Source organism: Manis javanica, chromosome 7 (genome assembly GCF_040802235.1).
Source record: "Manis javanica isolate MJ-LG chromosome 7, MJ_LKY, whole genome shotgun sequence".
NCBI lineage: Eukaryota > Metazoa > Chordata > Mammalia > Pholidota > Manidae > Manis > Manis javanica.
The window spans coordinates 8898916-8920042 of record NC_133162.1 but is presented as its reverse complement, the minus strand read 5'-3'; the positions used below and the strand labels follow the sequence as shown (position 1 = coordinate 8920042).

At 48.8% G+C, this 21127-nt stretch overlaps 1 protein-coding gene across 4 annotated transcripts in view; it reads left to right on the top strand.

The window, feature by feature from the left end:
* The window catches only part of BTBD16 (BTB domain containing 16), a 42939-nt gene extending 34350 nt beyond the window's left edge, over positions 1 to 8589 (top strand). For 2 of the 4 annotated variants that reach the window (XM_073240253.1, XM_073240255.1), the window contains 6 exons: positions 1439 to 1530; positions 2302 to 2384; positions 3967 to 4044; positions 5220 to 5318; positions 6501 to 6689; positions 7748 to 8584. In XM_073240253.1, the coding sequence (XP_073096354.1) occupies positions 1439 to 1530; positions 2302 to 2384; positions 3967 to 4044; positions 5220 to 5318; positions 6501 to 6689; positions 7748 to 7816 (610 nt within the window). In that variant the 3' untranslated portion in view covers positions 7817 to 8584. Of the gene's footprint in view, positions 1 to 1438; positions 1531 to 2301; positions 2385 to 3966; positions 4045 to 5219; positions 5319 to 6500; positions 6690 to 7747 lie in introns of all 4 variants that reach the window. The other 2 variants (XM_073240254.1, XM_073240252.1) reach the window with 2 other exon arrangements.
* Positions 8590 to 21127: the final 12538 nt, after the last annotated feature.

Below are 21127 nucleotides of genomic sequence, written 5' to 3'. Positions count from 1 at the left end.
AGCAGGTGCTCACTTCTCAGGGCCTGGCTGGGACTGAGCTGGGCTGGGACCGAGCCGGCTCTGCACCTTCTTCCCTCCTTGACAACTGCATCGGCCATGATGCCCCCTAGCTTGTTCCTCAGATAAGCGCTAAGAGGCAGGGGAGAAAGCAAGTGAGTGTTACCTGTCCAGCTAAGATAGCAATGCTATCAGGGCACTGGCATGGCTCTGCCTGCCCAGGGCAGTGGAGGGCTGGTTGCAGGCTCAGCAGCCCTGTACTCCTGAAAGTATCAGCCTTCCTTTATTTATGCCTGATCTGTGCACCCTCAGAGACAGGCACCAGTGGGTTCTAATCAATAATCACTGAATTGCATCAACTCAACTGGTCTTGTACCCACGCCCCTCCCACAACACCTCAGCATCCCTACACTATCTCCTGGGACCCTAGACAGGGAGAGGCGTTGGAGAGTCCCAGGAATTCCCAGATCTATGGAAACCAATGGCCCCAGGCAGGTTGGCGGGCACCTCCCGCAGAGGGAGGACCGGGGGCCAATGATGTGTTCAGTCTGGCTGCGACAGGGTGTGACTTGGACATCACTCTTGATTCATGGAAAAATAATCTAAAAGTGCCCTGGGCTGTCTCATACAGATTCTGCCTTTAGGGAATGACTGCGTTTCCAAAGGGACTTGGAAAAATTACCACCACCACCCCGAGCCCCCCCACCCCCACCCCTGCTCCCCTATCCCCTGTCTCCAGTTGTGAAAAGTTACCTTTTTATGAAGCAAGTTGTTTCAAAACAAGAGTGGTGGGTATGTGTCTATGTGTCTGCGTCTTCTCAACCCAACCCTGACCTTCCTGTGTGGAAATTAACTGGAATTTAGTATTGATGCTGTCATAGAACCTAGTGTGAAACCAGCTGCTAAAACTGGTTACCACTCCTGCGGCTGTTCCTTCTTTATCATTCTGCCAGAAAGTGCTTCTGATGTGCCTAAATCGGCCACTTATTCAAAGAGTGGCATGTGTACAGGAGGAATTGGAAGTCCCGGGTTCAATCCTGGCTGAGCCTTTGTTTTGTCATCTGTAAAATGGAACCACGTATGCTCCAGGAGAAGTTTGTGAGACTCAGTGAGAAGGTGTATCTTACAATCCTCTGTAAAGTAACACATGTTCCCATCAGCCCTTTAACAAGTATGTGTTGGGTACCTTCTATGTGCCCAGGTCCATGGTGGACGGTGAAGGAAGTATAGCCATTTGTCTCGTAATCTCTGGCATTGGTCCTCACAAAGGTTGTCTCAGTGGCCTCTGCTTCCCTACACCTCCCCCGGCCAGGAAGAACCAGGCGCCATGCACCCCGGCTGGGGAACCACTAGTCTCTCTGACTTACTTTCACCAGCCTTAGTCGATTACAGGAAGGAGCTTTCTGAAGGCCTTTTCATTCTTCTTTGTGCCTCTGCTTAGCTTCCCCAAGAATTGCTCCTTTCTGGATGGGGACACCGGCCAGAGCTTGATGCCGCTTTTCCTGTGCCTGCACCTGCATGGCATCACCAAAGGTAAGCTGCAGCCAGGAAGTTCAGCCGAGGGAACGCTGCTGGGGACCTGGCCGCCCCTGGGAAGCCCCACCCGATGTTTCCAAAGGAATCAGCTGAGATCTGGTGTTGTCACTTGTAAGTTGTGTGACTTGGGAAAAGTCACATAACTGCCTGGTCTCAGTTTCCTTGTCTGTAAAATGGGGGTAATCAGAGCTTCTGTGAAATACAATGATGGCTGGAGAGGGCTTATCAGTGGTGAAAGGGTATATGCCAGGGGCTGCATTATTGCCACTGCCTGTGCACTCTGCTTCTTAGAGTTGCATCCCCTCTAGGTTGTTGGGTCTGGTCTCCAGACTTGAGCCCCCTCAACCTCATGCTCTGGGCTCAGGGGGAGACAGCTGCGACTTAGAAAGAGGAGGGAACTTCTGGGCCATCCAGGTGGCCGCCCAGGGAGATCTTTGCATCTGAAAGGACATGGGAGAACTTTTTCAAAGCCATTTCCAGTTACCCAGCTATAATGAGGAGCTCTAACCCCCAGGAATGGCTGCTGGAGCCTAGGCGGTTCTGTCCAAGTTGCTCCTAGACATTCCAGACACTGATTATTAGATCTCAAACCTCCCTTCTTGGGCAGGACGTCCCCTCTGGGTTCTGCACAGCTTGGGAATCCCAGGGCCCTGGGAAGGTCCTCTAACCCTCAGCTCCTGGTTCATTCCTTTTTCTCTCTGTAAAAGAGACTTTTTGCTTCTGTTATGAATAAATCTGTAAAAACGTTCCCTTTGTGTTTCTTCCAAGGCAAAGATCTGGAGGAGTTAAAGCACATTAACCTCTTCCCGGAGTCCTGGCTGGTCAGAGTTATGGCCAACCATTACCACGCAGTGAGTTGCCAGCTCAGCATGGAAACAATTATCGAAATGTGTTGCTTTAATGATGTGGCTTTTTCTGGAGCTGTGTTTTGCCTTTGAGACCTCAGCCTTTGAGGTTGGGATTATCTGGCTGCCCCACCAGGGGAAGTGGGAGAGCTAAGCCTGGAGGGGTGAAGGGAGGAGGCCAGCTTGGAACCCAGGTGCCTGGAGCAACGCATTATCAACCTAGAGGGTCAGATGGGGTCAGGGAGCATTAGCCAAACAGCCCCCCAAACTGAGTCCCGACAGACACAAATGTAATAAGTGCTCATCATCAAAAAACTTCAAAATGCAGAGAAATTGAAAGAAGGAAATGATATACCCTCAGGCTCACCACCAAAGACAATACTGCCACCACCTCATTGATTTGATTGTCTTTTCTGTGGGATACACTTTAGTGAACGTGTCTCCTGTCGCCATAGAAATGGCAGCAAGCTCTTCCTCCAAGAGGAAGCGCTATAAACAATGCTGCTTTGCTTTCCTGTTATCATGGAAAACTGCGCGGCTAATAATGGTTAACTATTATAAGTGACTGTATGATGCACAAGTATTTGCCCACAATCATTTATTTTACTATACTTAGAATTATTTCCTTTTAAGAGATTCTCAACTGGATCAAAAAGAAATGTGCACTTTTGTTCTTGATATATATTAACAAATTTGGGACCAAATTACTCTTCCCCCAAGTAATAAATGAGTGTGTCTCACTGGCACGCTCAACAATGTTAGGTATTTTCATTTCAGATCACTTTTGTTAATTGAGAAGCAAACAACAGCATCTCATTGTTTAATATGCATTTCCTTTATTAGTAGTAAATATGAATATTTTTCCATATGACATTTCCCCCCTTTGTGAATTGTGTATGCAAACTGTTGTACTTCTTACGGGTTTCTAATCTCGCATTTTTAGAGATGAAATAGGGCAGTGTTTGAGTTATGAAGATTCATGAGTCACTAGTTGAAATTCAGTTCAGCTCAACAAATACCTATTGTAATGGGGAAACCACAGTGCTCTGTGCCCCCCGCACTGCAGTGAACGACTCCATGCATCCATGCTTCTCTGAGGCCTAAGCCACAGCTGTGCCATGACAGAACCGAGTGGGGAAGGGAGACGTGCCTGGGGCTGACAGCCTCGGGAAGCCCCCACCGCCTTCTTGGTGTCCTTCCCTCACTCACCTCCTTCCTTTTGCCCCCTGCTGCCAATGCCATGGAGCTGCCATGTGACATCATACTTGCTCTTGACTTTGCGACCATGATCATCCTCTGCCTAGTGATGGGGCTACTTATGCACAAATTTTGTTTCCCCAGTAAGACTGGGGCATTTTCCTTATTCTCATCCTTGCATCCTCTGAAAGCATTAAGCGTAGTACATGGCATAAAGTAGGTTTTCAGTAAATACTGCCGACTGGATTGTGGGCTGAATGTAGGATCCAGAGCAGAACTCTATTTTGAGTACAGTGGGGGGTTGCAGGGCTCAATGAATGACATGAAGATGATGAGGGGTGTTCCTCTGGGGGATCAGGCTGCCAGTAAGCTGTGTGCTTTTCCCTTTCAGCTGGAGAATGGGGGTGACATGGCCCATGTGAAAGATCTTACCACCCAGTCTGTGAGATTTGGGCTGCTCTTTAACAAGGTACTGACCCCTCAGCCCAAGGAAGGGGAGGAACCATCCATCCCCTTCCATGCTTGCTTAAGGACATTTGTACTGTCACTTCTTACCTCTGGTCACACAAGGTCAGGGCAGAAGAGGAAATCATAGTGCCGCTTCTGCATGCTCACCACCCCCAAGCAAATAAAATCACAAGACAGGAGCCTGGGACAAGCCATTCATTAACTAATGTGCATGTTCACAATTTCCCCTTGAGGGTAACCAACTGTCCCTGTTTTCCAGGGATGAGGTTGTTTCCCTGGGATGCAGGACTTTCTGTTCTAAAACCAGGAAAAGCCTGGGCAAACTGGGATGAGCTGGTCATGCTCTTCCACACAAACATCGGAAGCTGCCAACGGCTCAATGAAATATTCCACTCGAAGCCCATGTTTATGGTTAGGAGGGTGAACCTAGTCTGGACAGCTGTTTTGATGGGCCCCAGAATCAAAGCAGCAGAGGCTTGGAGGGTTGGATGGCAAAGCATCCGGGTCTCAGTCACCAGGGGGCATCCAGAATTGGCAGCTGTGCTGACTTGGGTTCCCTGTGACAGGCACGCTGCTCCAAGAAATCATGGCTCTCCAGCTTCTTTAGAGCCACCCCAGTAGTGATCTCAAAAGAATTCATGTTTCAGGGAGTTGGGGCCCTGAATCTATCATCAGACTCTCCGCTCTGGGTCTGGCCTGGATGGGCTGGGTCCACCCCTTGCTTGCAGAGACCTGCCTCAGTGCACAGAGTGCAGACCACAGGGGCAGGACACCTGCAATACCAGGAGTATGGGGCGTCTCTGAGGCCCATCGGATTAGGGCAAAATGCATTGTTTCAAAGGTCTGCAGACCACAGGCCATCTGAGAACATACCTAACTCATTCTTCTCCCCACTAAAGGGCACATGGAGTGAATAATAGCTAACCGGTAGGATCTGTAAAGTCACTGTTGCCTGAACATTACCCCCCAGTTCCGCCAAAATTTACGGCCAGGCCCATCTGCCTCAGAAGGCCATACCAGCATCTAGGTGTGGACAGCAGGTGGCAGGAGTTTTCCTATGCTTGGCAAATGAGCCACTTCTGTTATAGCTAGAATTTGTGTTGCTTTGCCCTCTTTCCTTTGAATACTCAAGGTTTTTTTCCCCTGTTACGTTGTTGTTTATCTTTCCCAATTTAGGAGTATACAACTTATTCAGAAATGATTGCCATATACGGATTCTTCTTTGAAATAAAGGGACTCAAACATGACACTACCTCTTACAGTTTTTACATGCAGGTAAGAAGGACAGAACACAGGAAAGGCACGTCTCTGAAATAGTCTTTGAGATTCTGAGTCAATTTATACTAAATTAACAATAATTGGTTAATCATTAGTTGATAATATGGAATATGTTGTAAGTCTGGTGCTAATCACACTCTCATAGATGTGATATCATTTGATTTTTGCAACAACCTTAGGAGGTTGTTGGCTCATTTAACAGACAAGAATCTCAAAAGTGAGTATCTTCATGTTCATATGACCTTGTTGGCAAAGCTGGGGTTAAATTCTGGACTCTGAATCCGCATCTGGGGCTCCATTCATCTTCAGTGGCAACATAGTGGGTGCAGCTTTGCAGATGGTCATTCTTCCATGGGGGTAATGGGAGGGGCCGCAGGGAGAGGGAATGGTCTTGCGTAGAGTGGCAAAGCAGGGGGCAGTGGGCAGGACGCTGGAGAAGTCAGGGCGGGAGAGTGCCGAGTCTGGTGAGCCGGATGACCTTGGCAAGCCTATGAACCTCCCCGGGTGCAGTTTCCGGACCTTTTCGACGGAGAAGGTAGTAGGACCTACCTCTCTGGTTGTTAGAGGTCTTTGGGAAATCATAACTTACTAATCTTTTCATTGTCAGTGCCAACCGCAATACCTGGAACGTAGGGAAGTGTGCTTGTGCCATGAATGGACACATGGGTAAATGCATGAGTGAAGAGCCTGAGTTTTAGCCCCAGCTTTGCCACCACCTCACTATGGGCTCTTGAGCAAATCACATCTCTGCCTTGACCACGTCTCTTCGTTCTTAGTTTTCAGTGATTCAGGCTTTTGCCCACATAATGGATTTTGCTGGATGGAAGAGATGAATTATGTGACAGCACCAGACCAAATGCTCATATGAATACTATGTTGGTTTTTAAGCTCTGGCAAAGCAATAGTGGAGCCGTTCCAGTTCAATACAGCTCGACTTACTGGCATGTTTTTCTGGGTGGGCCAAACCCCAGTCCATTGGCCAGTGGTTTGCATATGGTGAGGGCACAAATGCCAAGTGACGCGGCAGCAGTGCTCAGGAAATGGGGCCATGGGGAAATGCCTTCTTGCTCTCTGCACACATTACACAGGGGGGGTGGTCAGTGTGCCAGGAACCCGGATTCTCTAACTCTGGATCACCCCAGTTTCAGTTCTCCCTAAGGCAGGTCATTCTTCTTGCAGAGAGTAAAGCACACGGACTTGGAGTGTCCCTCCTCGGCCTGCGAGCAAGGGCCCATTAGCCTGAGAGCAGAACGCTTGGTGACATACGAGATCAGAGCCCAGGCCCTGGTGGACAGCAGGTGGCAGGAGTTCGGGACGAGCCAGATCACACAGAAGTTCGGGTTCGTCAAGCCATCCCGCAAGAGCCGTGTCAGTGCCTTTGCCTTGTCTTTTCTCTTTTATTTCCTTTTTGCTCTTTCTCTCGTCCACCCCTGCTGGGGATCACTGATCAATGGCTTTATGATCTCTGGGGGAAGCTTTCTCCTAAGGATTAGCCCAACTCCCCCAATAATGCTGAAGAGAACCCTCCCAGAATGAAAAGCTGGGGATCCTGAAAACTATAAACCAAACCAGGCTGCCTGATTTGGGTCACACCAGATCCATGTTATCAATGTCAAAGGTACATTTCTGGGAGGAGAGATGTATTTGTCACCACCACCTCCACCGTTGCCTGAACATCACCCGCCAGGTCCACCAAAATTCATGGCCTGGCCCATCTGCCTCAGAGGGCCATACCAGCATCTAGGTGTGCTCAGCACCCAGCCTGGCTCCTAACAGCCAAAGTCCAAAAATTGCCAAGAGCCTGTCTGTGGTCCTAGGAGGGCCTCTGGTCTGTGACATCAAAGATGTCCGGGGTGTCCCTTGCTGCCCCACAGGTAATGGGACCTGGCCTTAAACCAATGAAAGGTTCTCAGCCTTGGCTGCACAGAGAGTCGCTTGGCCCTTTGCAAAGTCCCTAGGCCTGAGCTCTACCCAGATGGTGAGGCAGGATATTCTGCAACGGGGCCCAGGCATCAGTCTTTTCTAAAGCTTCCCAAGCTGATCGCTGTGACAGTGGGAATCAAAGCATCAGTTTCCTTGGGGGAGGTGGAAGTAGGGGAGGCACGATGCTGACTGACAGGGAAAATGAGGGCGATTTCTGAGGTGTTTGGAATGTTCTTGATTGTGATCAGGTGGCAGTCACATAGGAGAGCTTATTTGTGAAACTGATCAAGCTGTACCCTCAACATTTTTGCACTTTATTGTATTGAAGTTGTACTTCAATTTTTAAAGGTTTATTTTAAAGACCTTCCCTCCATGATTTGGACACGCAGGCAGAGCTGGGAATGACTGCCTTACACACTGTCAGGCCTTCTTCATCCCCCTTCCAGAAGACAACTGTGTTTATCCTGAAAGTTCCATTTGCTTTGCTTTGTTTCACCTTTTAGGTGTTAAAAGTCCAAACTGTGGGTATCCCAGTCTATGCAAGTTTCTCATTCATCTTCCCAGTATCTTGACAGTTCCAGAAGAATCTACAGGATTTTTTTTTCTGTCACCAGTCTGCATAAAAGAAAATAAAATGATATGAAGGGGACTACTCAACTATTCAGCTGAGTTTCTTGGTTCAAATGGTCTCATTAGAACTTTTGCCCACTGTCTTAGTACATTTGGGATGCTATAACAAAATACCTCAGACTGGGGTGGTTTATAAAGAACACAAATTTATTATGGTTCTGGAGGCTGGAGCCCAAGAACAAGATGGTGGTGGATTCAGATGCCTGATGAGAGCCCTCTTTGGTGTGTAGACAGGTGTTTTCTCGCTGTGTCCTCACATGGTGGGGGGCACCAGGAAGCTCTCTGGGGCCTCTTTTGTAAGGACTCTAATCCCATTCGAGAGGCTCCACCCCTAATGCCATCACCTTTGGGGGTTAGGTTTCAACATGAATTCTGAGGAGACACATTCAGACCACAGCACCTGCATTTGTACTTTTGAGGATGGGGAGTACCAGACCTGAGTCCACTTGCCATCACTGGTTCCAAAGCACCCCTGGTCCAGCCCTAACGTGTTGCACCCTCAGGAGCACTGTGATGGGAGCACCAGCAGTGACAGTGTGCTCCACCTGTGAGCATCAAGTGCTGCCCCGTCGCTACCCCTCCACCGGTAAACACTACCTGACGACCATTGTCAACAATTAGTTAGGCCATTTAGTCTGCATATTTAATAAACAGATTCACACAGCGTGCACTCTTTTGTGCCTGAATTCTTTTGTTCAATAACATCTGTAAGAGATTCCTCCATGTTTCCATAGGGAGCTGTTGTTTTTTTCAAATAAGCATGAGCATTTCACTTTCCAAAGCACAAAATGTTTCTTCTATGTAACAATCCAGGCTTGTAGAAGAAAAATGAGAAAATAGAAAGAAGAAAATAAAATCCACTGGGACTCCCTCCCATCTCTCAGAAGTTTGGCAGGCAAACTTCCGGAATTATTTTTAGGTGCACTTCAAGTTTTCTCCCCATTCAAAATGGGATTATGCAGCGCACTCTTCCTTAGAACATGATTTATCTTTTTTCTCAAGAGTTAAACAGGAGGAGAGCACAGAGGGGCACACTGTTTGGGGCGGAAGGTAATGATGTATTTGCCTCGCCCCCTCCTCGTGCTCAGTCAGAAAAGTCGCTTGTCACTTACCCTCTGTGGACATTGCTTCTTCCTCTGCGGAAAGAGCAGAAACCAGCCCTGCACCTCCCGCTCGGGGCTGGGAACACTCAGACACCACTGCATGTCACAGCTCCTTCATGGACTCACCCCCGTGCACACATGGGGGCTCCACGTTACTGGCGAGAGAAAGCGCAGCCCATGGTGTTCTACCTCAGTCCTGTGGGCTGAGAGGGAAGATAACGCAAAACTTCTGAAAACCAAGTCTGCACATGTCCGAGAGAGACGAAGCTGTTCGGAGGTGCTGCTGAAACATGAATGATTGTCTTCTTTCTCAGTGAAACAACTGCCCCCAGCTTAGCCATCTGGAACATGCAAACTTGTCTCCTGCAGCTGGCTGGAGCAGGAGCAATGCCAAAATGTCTCCCTAAGGGGAATGGTAAACTGTGAGGGACCCCACAGCCAGGGATGGAGGAGGAAGCAACCCTGGAAGGGGTGGATAGGATCTGAAGAATTGGGCTGCCTCCCCAGCCTCCAGAACCAGCAACCGCTACAAGGTGCAAGAGACAGAAGGATTTGAGATGTCGGGGAGAGGGACCCTTTGATGTCATTTCTACCTCCTCATTGTCCAGTGGGGGAGACTGGGTCCCAGTGAGCTGGAATGACATTTCTGGTTGGAAGGTACTCACCAGGCACCTCTGACCCCTTTGGCACTGGACACCCACCCTCTCACTGACTTTCTCCGGCCCCTCTGGGGTAGGTGTAAGGTAGGTACACTTTTCACATCTGGTAAAAGTGGAAGCTGTTCCCCAGAGACTAAGGTGTTTATGTGTCCAAGTTTCCTCTGAGGGGCAGAACTGGGCTAGGGGGTGCTGCCTTAGGCCTGGCCACAGGGCCTGCATGTTTCCATTACCCTCCATGGCCCACTGAGAAGAGGTCAATTATTTTAGGATTAATCCAAGTATTTATTGAACACCCACTGTATGCTCTGCAGAAATGTGCTGGGCATCTTGGGTGTGCTGGGCATCTGGGGTACATGGGGCATATAGGGTACACTGGGTATGTGGGGTGTGCTAGGCATGTTCATGCTGGGCATCTGGGGTGTACTAGCTGTCTGGGGTACACTGGGCATCTGAGATGTGCTGGGCATCTGGGGTGTACTGGGCATCTGGGATGCACTAGGCATTTGGGGTACACTGGGCATCTGGGCCATGCTGGGCATCTGGGGTATTCTGGGCATTTGAGGCATGCTGAGAATCTGGGGCATTCTGGGGGGTGCTGGGCACTTGGGGTGCACTGGGCATTTGGCATTCTGGGCATTTGAGGGTGCTGGGCATCTGGGAGGTGCTGGACCTGCCACAAAGGGTGCTATGGCATGTGAAATAGCATTTAACTCCAAGGAGAGCATTGGGACATAGTGGGAGTGGCCTCTCTGAGGAGGTGGCACATAAATGGGCCTTGCATATGGAGGACTGGTGGGACACCATACACAGATGAAGCTCAGCTGAGAGCAGGTGCATTTCCAGGTCCAGGGGGCTTGGACTGAATCTTTACCAGAACCAACCAGGAGCTGGTACAAATGCAGATTCCAGGGCCGCAGCTGTGAGAGGCTGCTTTTGAGTCTAGGAGGCACCCAGGAGCCTGTGCTTTAATGGGCTTCCGGTGACATCCCGACGCAGGCGTCTGTGATCACATCCAAAGTCAACTCCAGTCTGAAAATGCCAATTCTACAATCAGGTTCCCCACTGTACCCCACACACCCAGTTATCTTCCTTACCCAGTGAATAAAACCCAACAACAAAACTGTGAATCTATTTCACCACACTGGCTGACTTTATTTTTAAAACCAAATTTCCTATAATACAAAAGAAACAGAACCTGAAGGAGACCCCCTCCTGTGGGTGAACCATTTGCCTTAAGCCAGAGAATCCACCCCTTTCCACTAGGGGGCGAGGTCAGCCTCAGAAATGGGAACCAGCATTTTAGTGGTAGAAAGTTGCAACCTGAAAGCTCAGCTTGCACAGGCCCCTTCACCCAGCTGTTCAAAGTGAACTTGTGTACATCCCGGTGAGGCTCCGGTCATTCGAACATCCAGCGTGTTCATGGTATAAGCACAAAATCTCAAGTATAAGTCTTGAGACAAAAATTCTCAAGATGATCTTGGCAAGCCTTTTTTACAAATGAGAACTTAGACTAGAATTAAAAAACCCTCAGTCACAATGCCCAGGGCAATGACCATGAGGGCTGGTCAACATAACATGCTATGTGCTGTGTCCATGACCACTTCTCCGTTTGCTTCTGCCATCACCCCACATCTGGCTCACCTCCCCAGACCCTCCCCTCCAACAGAGATGGCCAGAATTTCGCTCTGCCTACACCAACTCTTTGAGGCCCTAAAGTCAAACAGATGAGGATTTGAGTCCTAGCTCTGCCCCTTCCTAGCTGCATAATCTTAGACAAGTCACTTAACCTCTCTGAGCCCCAGAGCCTAATTGGAAGTTGGCAATACAACTGGTGCTAAGCGTTAAATAAATTGCCATACAATATGTAAAGCACCTAATGCATAGCAGGAGCTTAATACAATTTATTCCCACTCCTCCCTTGTTGCCTGAAGTTGCTTAGTATTTGTTGAAGGTCAAGATGGACACTGTGATCTTGTGGCAAGCTGTTTTCCTCCTCTGGGCCTGCTTGCCCTTAGGCAGAGTGCAAAAGGTTGAACTAGGTGCTTGCAGTAGATTTCCAGGTGTAGTCGCTGAGTCCTCTGATGCTGCGAGTGGAGAAGAACCGGTGAATGTTTGAGCTTGTGAACCAGCGGGAGGAGGACCTGGAGAAGAATGACCTCTTATTTTCCCATGTGCTCATCAGGACAAGAATGGACTAGAAAGAGTAAGAAGTACTCTTTTTCTTGTTAGAGGGTTTTGCTTTCTGGAGACTGGGGTGTCCGTGGTACCAGGGAGGAGACGTTTTTGCCCTTGTAAGGCCAGGTTGAGCAGGGGAAGAGCGGAGGCCTGCCGAGCTGCTGGGAGAAGGGTGGGCTCCCCAGGGGCTGGGTGGAGAACTTCTGCAGCCCACTTGCACACAGAGGGTTGGTGTAGGAATGTGGGGGAGGCCGGCTCACAGACCATGAGGCCTTGAGAGCTGGGAGAGGGAGGGCAGATTCTGGGGTGGCGGGGAGGGAGTTGGGAGAAACTGCTGTGAGGGCAACCCTGGGGCAAAGCTGTCCAACAGAATTTGCTTTAATAATGGAAATGCCCCGAATCCAACCTGTCTGGTGTGGTAGCCACCAGCCATGTATGGCCACTGAGCACTTGAAATGTGGCTAGTGTGATGGAGAAATTGGGTTTTTAATTTTATTTCATCTTAATGTATTTAAATTTAAATAGCCATAAGCCAGTGAAAGGAGCAGGGTGACAAAGAAAACCCAGCTGAACAAAGACCACATCCTTCCTGGTTCTGGAACCTTCCAGTGTACAGAGCCCGGAGCAGTGGAGTGGTGGCTTCACCTAGAAGCTGTGCCTGAGGCTCAGGCTGCAGCCGCCCCAAACATTTGCCTAGACTTCCGGGTGCAGGCCACCCGGTGGGTACAGGGAGAAGCTGTGCTAGGGGAAAGAAAGTCTCTAATGCCAGAGAAGCCAACCCAGCTGAGTATTGAGGTACCATTGTTACCCCTCTCCTTCCACCTGTACTGATGGTTATTTAAATTTAAATAGATTAAAATGAAATTCAATGAACAACTTGATTTCTCTCTCGCATCAGCCACATTTCAAGTGCCCATGCTCACACAGGGCTAGTGGCTACCACGTTGGGGGGTGGATACAGCACCACAGCTCCCATCACTCCACTGCATGACTTGAATGAGTCATTTGCCCTTTGTGCTTTCATTCTCTGAGTCATTCATTTATCCCACAGATTTGTAGCGGGCTGCCCCTGTGGCTCAGGCAGGGTTAGGGTTTCAAAGGTGAGCACCACAGGCCCTGCCCTCATGGAGCCTCCAGTGTGGGGAGAGACCGGGGGTTGATGGAGTTACACTAGCAAATGTCCCAAGGAGAGGCAGCCTAGTTCTTTAAGGACAGAAAGCAAAGAAAGCTGACCTAGGCTCCCGGGGAGGGGAAAAAAGGGTGGGTATGAGGCCCCCGGAGTGCCCTTCCCCTAGGGAAGTGATGCTTAGGTTGACAGCTGAAGTAGGAGTGGATTTAAATGGGTTTGAGCAGAGAAATCAGAACCCCCATATGCTGCTGAGAGGAATGTGAAATGGTTCAGCCACTTTGGAAAACAGCCTGGTGGGTCCTCAAGTGATGAAACGTACAGCTGTGTCTGACCCACCAAGTCCACCAGGTGTTTACCCAAGAGGAAGTAATGCATGTGTCCCCACAGGAACTTGCCCACCTATGCTCATAGCAGCACTACTCACAACAGCCAAAGGGTGGGATGTCCACCAACTGCTGAATGCATGAACAAATGGGGTCTTTCCATACAGTGGAATATTATTTGGCCCTGAAAAGGCTCGCAGCACTGACACACTACATACAGCACGCCCGAGCCTGGAAAACATTATACTGGGTGAAAGACGCCAGTCAAGAACAACTGGGTGTTATATGACTCCGTTTATAGAACAGAAAAATATAAGAGAGAAAAATAGATTAGTGATTGCTTAGGGCTTGGGGGGAGGGGGGGCAGATGCGGGATGACAGCTGAAGGGACTGCCTGTCTGAGATGATGAAAATGTTCTAGAATGGCCTGGTGCTGATTGCAAAGCTGTGAATATGCCAACAAACACTGACTTGTGTGCTTACATGGGTGAACTGCATGATACATGATGTATCTCAATAAAGCTGTTACATCAAAAGAGGAGGAGTTGGGGGTTTGGGAAAAGAGTCAAGCCCAGACAACCACACATGCAGAGCAGCCTGGCTCTGTTGGAAGTCCTGGAGGACAAGCAGCCAGAGCCCGCAGAGGGTGGCTGGAGCCGCGGGGGGTGGGGTGGACGGAGGGACCTAGAAGCCGTGGGAGGGATTTTGGTCTCTTTCTCAAGAACAGCCAGGAGTATTGAAGAATTTTAAGCCTGGGCCTAACTAGTGAAATTTGCATTTTGAAGAAGTCATTCTTTCTTGATGATGCAAAGGGAGTGGGGGGCAGGCAGAGTGGGGACGAGCACATCTAAGAGGCTTTTGTGGTGGTCTGGGGAGAAGCGGGGGGCTCAGGCAGGACTGGTGACCATGAAGTGGTGATGAGAGGACAGTCGGGAAGGAACAAGAACTCAGCCTCTGCCCCCCCACGACCTCCATCAAAGGCAATGACCGCCCCTTAACTGCCCTGCATGAATGTCAGTGGTGCTGCCGGGTCCTCAGGGGTATGACTATGGCCGCTTAGGAGCAGAAAGCTCCTCTCCTATCACGTATTGTATGAACTCTTCCAGAAGTGGGTGCACCAGTTTGTTGAAAAATAAATATCCCTACAAGACACTGGCAGGTGGCAATATAAATTGTTACCACCTTTCTGAGAACAATTTGGTAGAAAAGGGTTTAGGATGTAAACCCCTGTGGTAGATCATTATAATAATGGCCTCAGTGAATGCCCCCTCCCTGTGTCTGTGCCCTTTGGCCCTGCTGCTCTACCCAGTCAGATATGGGGTCTGTCTCTCCACCCTCTTGTGCCTGGGCTGCCCCTGAGGCCTGCTTCGGCCAATAGAATGTGGCAGGAGTAATACCGTGGGAGTTTGGCAGTCTGGAGGCAAGAGGCCTTGCCGCTTCCACTCTTACCCTCCTGGGTCCCTGGGACACGCCATGCAACAGTCCAGACTAGCCTCTGGAGGCTGAGAGGCCGTGCGGAGGAGGACCCAGGGTCCCAGTTGGCTGCCAGCACCAACTGCCAACCAGATATGTGAATAAACCACCTGGAACCTTTCGGCCCATTGGACCCTCCACTGTGAGTGACCCCAGAAGGGAATCATGCTGTGAAGAATTTCTCCAGCCAACCCTCAGAATTGTAAGAAATAATTTTTGTTTTAAGCCATTAAGTTTTGGGGCAGTTTGTTACCCAGTAATAGATACTGAAATACATACCTTCTGATTAAGTAAATCCAGTTTAGGTATTTATACCAATAAAAATGCAGGAAAAAAAACAATGATTTAGTTACAAAAGTGTCCCTTGCAGCCTTGTTTATAATACAAAACATCAACATGCTATCAGATGTCCAACATCAGGATTAGACAGAATATGGTCCCTCTATACACTGTGCAATCATTGAGAAGTTATTGTTGAAGAATTCTAGCAGCCAGATTTCCTGAGTATAATCTTAATTAGAAAAAAATATTTCTAAAAGTATAACGATCTGCACAGTGGTTTACATCCTAAACCCTCCTATGCTGCCAAACTGTCCAAATTTTAAATATATTGTAATATGAGATAGATGGGTCCTAAGGCATGTGCAACCTTAATTGATATTGTTAAATTGCTCTCTAAAATGGATGTTACAATTTATCTTCCCGCCAGTCACAATGAGCCTTTCTGCTTCCCTAGGTCCCAGTCACCTCTCACCAGCTACCTGCTGGCACACTTGAGAGGCAGGTCAATCCACTCTCAGAGCTGATGTGAGGTCCAGTAAAGGTAGCTTCACTCTTTATTTCACTGAATAGGAGTCCCTAATTTCTTGGCCACTCAGAAAAACCTCCCCCTGAGCCATTTCTCACCCAAACAAAGGGGCCTGATGTATTCCTGGTCTCCCTGATGGAGAGGGAACATTTTGGTGCAGCATCGTAAAAACGAGCAGGCAGCCAGGCATCATGCCAGTTGGACTGGGACAGCAGCTGGCAGCAAGGGAGTCGTCATGTGTCCGCCAGAGAGGGCTCGGTGAGTCTTGAACACAGTGATTAAGTTCTCTTTAATCTCTGCATCACTGAACAGCAAGGCCAACTGCTTGGCTAGCCCAACGAGCTCTGCATGAGTCAGCTTCTGTCTTACCACGGCCTGAGCACGTTTCATTCCAGGCAGGTGTTACTCTTCCTGTATGTGCCCTTGAGATGCCCAGGGAGTGAACAATACTTGCTGTTCCCCTCCAACACCAACTCAATATTGAATCCAAAATGCTGTTGCTCTGGAGTCTTTTTTTCCCTTGGCTCAGTACCAGAGAGATGAGTCCCCAGTTCTTTCCCCTTTTCCTGGATATTGAATTAAGGCTGAAGGTCCTGGGATATGGGACATCTTCTTAAGTAATGGCAAAGTTTATTAACTCATGGGTTAATTGAGAAAATCATCTACCAAACTATGTGTGCATGTGCTGTGTGAGCAACTCTTGAACTGCCCTAAAGACCAGGGCCCAGCTGTGGCCTGCTTAGCTCTTTCTTCTAATGTGGGTCACTCCTTGAACTAGGACAGTCTGCAGGTGTTCCCTTTATGCTCAGACACTCAACTCCTAACCCTTGAAAGAAAGAAATTGGAACCAAGTCCTCCTTGGGCCTGTTAGGGCACAGAAATCATGCACAGAAAAGGAGCAGACCCTGATCCCCGGAGCCTGTGAATGTTACTTCTATTTCAAAAGGTACATTGCAAACATGATTGAGTTAAGAATTTGGAGATGCAGATGATCCTGAATTATGTAGGTGAGCCTAATGTAATCACAGGGTCCCTTGAAGGGAGGCAGCAGATCTGAGAAGTGGAAGGCAATGAGACTATAAAAGCAGAGATTGGAGTGATATAGCCACAAGTTGGAGAATACCAGCAGTCTCTAGAAGCTCCAGGAAGCAAGGGACAGATTCTCCCCTAGAGCCCTGAGAAGGAACCAGCCCTGTGGACACCTTAACTTTAGCCCTGTGAAATTGCTTACGGACTTCCGACCTCCAGAACTGTCAGAGGATAAATGAGTGTTGTCTTAGTAATTTGTATAATTTGTTACAGCAGCTAGAGGAAACTCATACAAGATGATATGTAAATGTAAAGTCTTGGGCAAATGGATTTGCTATAATGTAGCCAGAGCCAGAGTGATGGGAGTGCCTGGGGAGCCAGCAAGGTGTCAGCCTGCAGACCTCTGTTTGCAGGAGCTCTTTGGTGGGGAGGGAAGGGGCCTTCCTCTGATGAGGCCTTAGCACCGCTGGGTCACTGCACAGCCTGCCTGCTGGCAGCCATCAAAGTCTCTCTCCATGACAGCGGTTTCCAAGATGGTCCAAGGACCTGTTTCACAGCCACCCCTCCTCTCCCTGCACAGGTGTGACCACACTTCTTGTTTTGTGATGTGGCTTAGTCACTGAAACTCATGTATGATGCTCTGAGAATTCATCTTCCTCTCTGCCACACACTCTCTGAGTCCACCTGGAGAGCTACCAAACATAGTGGCCAGGCGAGATGATGGATGTCACAAGGTGTCTCATGCTGCAGGCATTTCCGAGAGTTTTGTTAGCCCTGCAGGGCTGCAGCTGAAGGCAGGAGTGCCCTGTGCCCTGGTGGCCTCATCTACTGTGACTCTACACTCACCTGCTTGGCTGTGCTCCCCAGCGACCAGCCTGGTCAAGCGCCTCTTTGCTCTCCTCATCTATTCAACTCCTACTTGTCCTGCTGTCGCGCAACAGCCCACACTCCGCACAGCAGGCCAAACAGCCCCACATTGCATAAACCAGATCAGATCTTCACTCCATGGCTTCAAACCCCTCGACTGCATTGCAAATAGGACTTGGAAATAGATACAGCAAATAAAAATACAGGATACCCAGTTCAATTTGAATTCTAGATAAAACATGTATAATTTTTTTTAGTATAAGCATGTCCCCAAACTAATCTGCAATTCAAATTTAACAGTATGTTACCTGACCACCCTAACTGAATACCATGAATGCAATCTCAACACCTCACCTTAGTCAATGAGATCCAGGGGGTCCCACCTTTGCCTCCTGGACCTCAGGTTAGGCTCTCTCTTGCTCCACATGCCCACCGCACTAGGCTTCTTCCTCTGGCTTAAACACATTGACTCCTTCCCCTGCTCTGAGCCCTCATACTTCCTGCCCCTCTGCCTAGACAGTCCTTACAGGTCCCCACACAGCTGGCCTCTGCTTATCAGCCAGGTGTCAGCTCCAGGTCACCCCATCGTGGTGGCTTCCCAGAACCCCTCCTGGTGCCTCTGCCTCATACTTTCTTCCCGCTGCACCAATGCTGCACACCTAGGTCCACTGCTCACTGGGCTGGAACATTCAGAAGCTGGCCGCAGGGCAAAGGCACAGGATGCTCATGAAGTGATTTCCCATTGCAATGGCCTGAGTGAGGGTCAGTGGAAAGGTCTGGAAGAGCCAGTCTGGTTTTCCTGCCACATTTCAGTTTACTCATTTCAGGGCGTGGGAGGAGGAGGAAGCAAGGGGTGTTTCTCCTGGGGGGTCTTTCTCTTCCTACCTTCCCCTCCTTAGCGTGTTTCATAGCACTGTGACAGGTTGCATCTTTTGGTCCTTGCCACTGGCTGACTCTCCCTTCTCAGGCTTGCTCCTACATCAGGTATTAAGGATACTTTGGAAAGTTCTTCCTGGTCACCCAGTATTTAGGAACATCTTCTCACAAAGGGTCTTAGCATCACTGTAAGTTTTCCTCTGAACAACTTTCTCAGACCAGGATGTTCTGAGTCATTCTAGAATTTCAGAATGTGTAAGTACTACAAGGGGTGGTGGTAGGGGAGAGCCCAAGACAATTTTTTTAAGCAAGTTCATCTCCTTCTGGAAGTTGATAGCCAGTCCTCAAAAATCCCAAATGTTTTTGATCCCAGAGTCTCTCAAAGGCCTTCAGAGGCAATGCTTATCTATGGTAGGACCAGTTTTATCTTTCCCCCAAATCCATCTTAGACTGACACTTTTATAAAATATGATGAGGAAGGAGTGACTAGAAAAATAGACTCTTGAAAAATACTCCTTGGGCCATGCATCTGTACGTCACAGCAACATCAAAATGGTACACCTGCTTGCTTGCTTCTAAATGCCAGCTCTCGATTTCTGCACACATCCCATTAAAGGCAGATAATACATGTCTGTGTACTACTATCACAGCACAGCTAGAGTACATGGGACAGACTAATGGACAGCAGTTTGCCTGTTTAAGGTGAGAATCTTGAAAGTGTTATTTATGCTTTAGTATATGAATCTACAGTCAAAGAACTTCTCAGCAGGCAAAGGGAAAAGAAAGGCAGCCGGGACAGTTTATTCACGCTGGGCTTGCCTTAAGGAAAGGGGTCTTTCTCCCCATAGGGAAAAGGGAAGTTCGACAGCCAGGATTCTCACCTGACCCTGGTCTGCTCGCCCACTGTTCACGTGCAACGCTCACAGGCTCAGGATTGTACACCTGTGGGTTATGGGCTATTACTGACTCTATATAAAGAGCCCCACCCAGGGGGGTGTGCAGAGGGGTCCGGAGGTAGAGACCAGGTTGCTGCCTGTGGACTTGCCTTGAGGCGGACGGGATTCTAGCACTTAATCTGCTACCGTAAGAGTCGAGTTGGGTATAAACCCTTTTACCCCCCATGTTCCCTTGTCATTTTTCAGTCAGACTGAATCCAGAGGGAACAGAGGGTCACCAAAGCCACCATCTCCCCAGCAGGAGACAGCAGAGGCTTCGCCTGGTTTGGCTGTCCAGGACTGCCCAGAAAGAGGAGGAGAGGCCACTCACCCTCTGAGGGAAAATTAGGTTTGGTGGGTTTGGTTCAGAAACTGAGTATGGGCCCTGTCCTGGCAGGGAAGCTGGCTCACTGAAAAGGGGCCTTCATAGCCGTGTTTGCTCTGAGGCTTGGGATGAATGCCGGCACCAGGACTGCCCTTATAAGAGAACCCAGTGGTCGTAAACCTTCATTTACCAAACGGTTATTGGTAGTTAGGGTGGCTTGTAGCAGGTATCGTGCTGAAACCTGTGAAGGGCTGATTCCCATTTCCCTATAGGGTGTTTCCTCTGTTAGCAGGTCGGGATCTGGCTTCGAGGTTTCGGGATGCCCAGGCCAGGAGGTGCAGCTGGGAAATGGCAGAGCTAGGATTTAAACAGAGGCTGTCTGGCTTCAAAGTACCCTCACCCACTTGCAGATCCGTTACAAGGGCTATTTATGACTTTTTGGGAAAAGAGTCCCTGTACAGGGTTCCCCAGAGTCAAAGGTAACCTCTGTGTATTGAAACTGTGATGTTAGATCAAGAATTCAGTCACACAAATAACTTCATGGTTCTCAAACTTGAGTGTGCAAGCTGGTTATAACACAGATGCCGGGCTCCCTCCTGCCCCGCAGTGGGACTCAGGGAGTCCGGGTGACACAGAATTTGCACAAGTCACAGGGGAGGCTGAGCCTGCTGGTCCCTGGAGCACTTCTAGAGCCAGTGTCTGGAGACAGGTAGGATTAGGTATACTGGGGGGCTCTCTGAATAGGGAGGCTCCTCCCTGGGTGAGGTGGACTGAGAAGGTGAGAGGCCAGGTGCTAGCTCTTCTGTCCACTCCAGGGGATTTCCTACACACCTGTCCTCTTGACTATTTGCAGTTCTAAAGTACCAGCTTTCTAATTCACAATAATACACAGTGAGCTTCAGGGCAGGATGGCTCAAGAGCACATGGTGGGCTATAGTGCCTAGCCCAGTGCCAGACACATTGTCTGCTAAATGCCTAGGTATTCTTCCAATTAGCAAATCCTGTGAATTCCAGAACATCGTTTGGGTGGGAAGAGCAGCCGATAATGCTTTTCCTCCTCACAACTCATCTTACTTCAGTATCTTCAGAATTGGAGATGTACTGACCCAGCCCAGAGATGACGAGGGAAGGCAATCAGAAAGCGAGATTCCCAAAAGGAAATGGAAGTTTTATGTAAGAAAATAAAGAAATCAACTCAGCACTTTGTCAACTCCGGCAGACTCTCAACATACTAGAACCCAGTCCTGCATGTAGTAGGTGCACACTCATTTTGCTCGGCAATTGAGTCCAACCAGCCTGAAATGTAACCTGCTCTTGTGGGATGATGCCAACATTAGATGCTGATGGTCAGGACTATTTTAAGTTCATCTTGGACCTAATCTTATTTTTAGAAGTTCTACTCCTTATCGCATCAAACATATTAAAACTCAGCCCATTCTGTGTTAAAGCTTATCTGTTTTGCTATAAATTTCAAAAGGGCTTTTATAATTTTGCTTTTGGAATTATTTGCCTATAAGAAATATTTAATATATGGTTTCTTAGCAATCATGT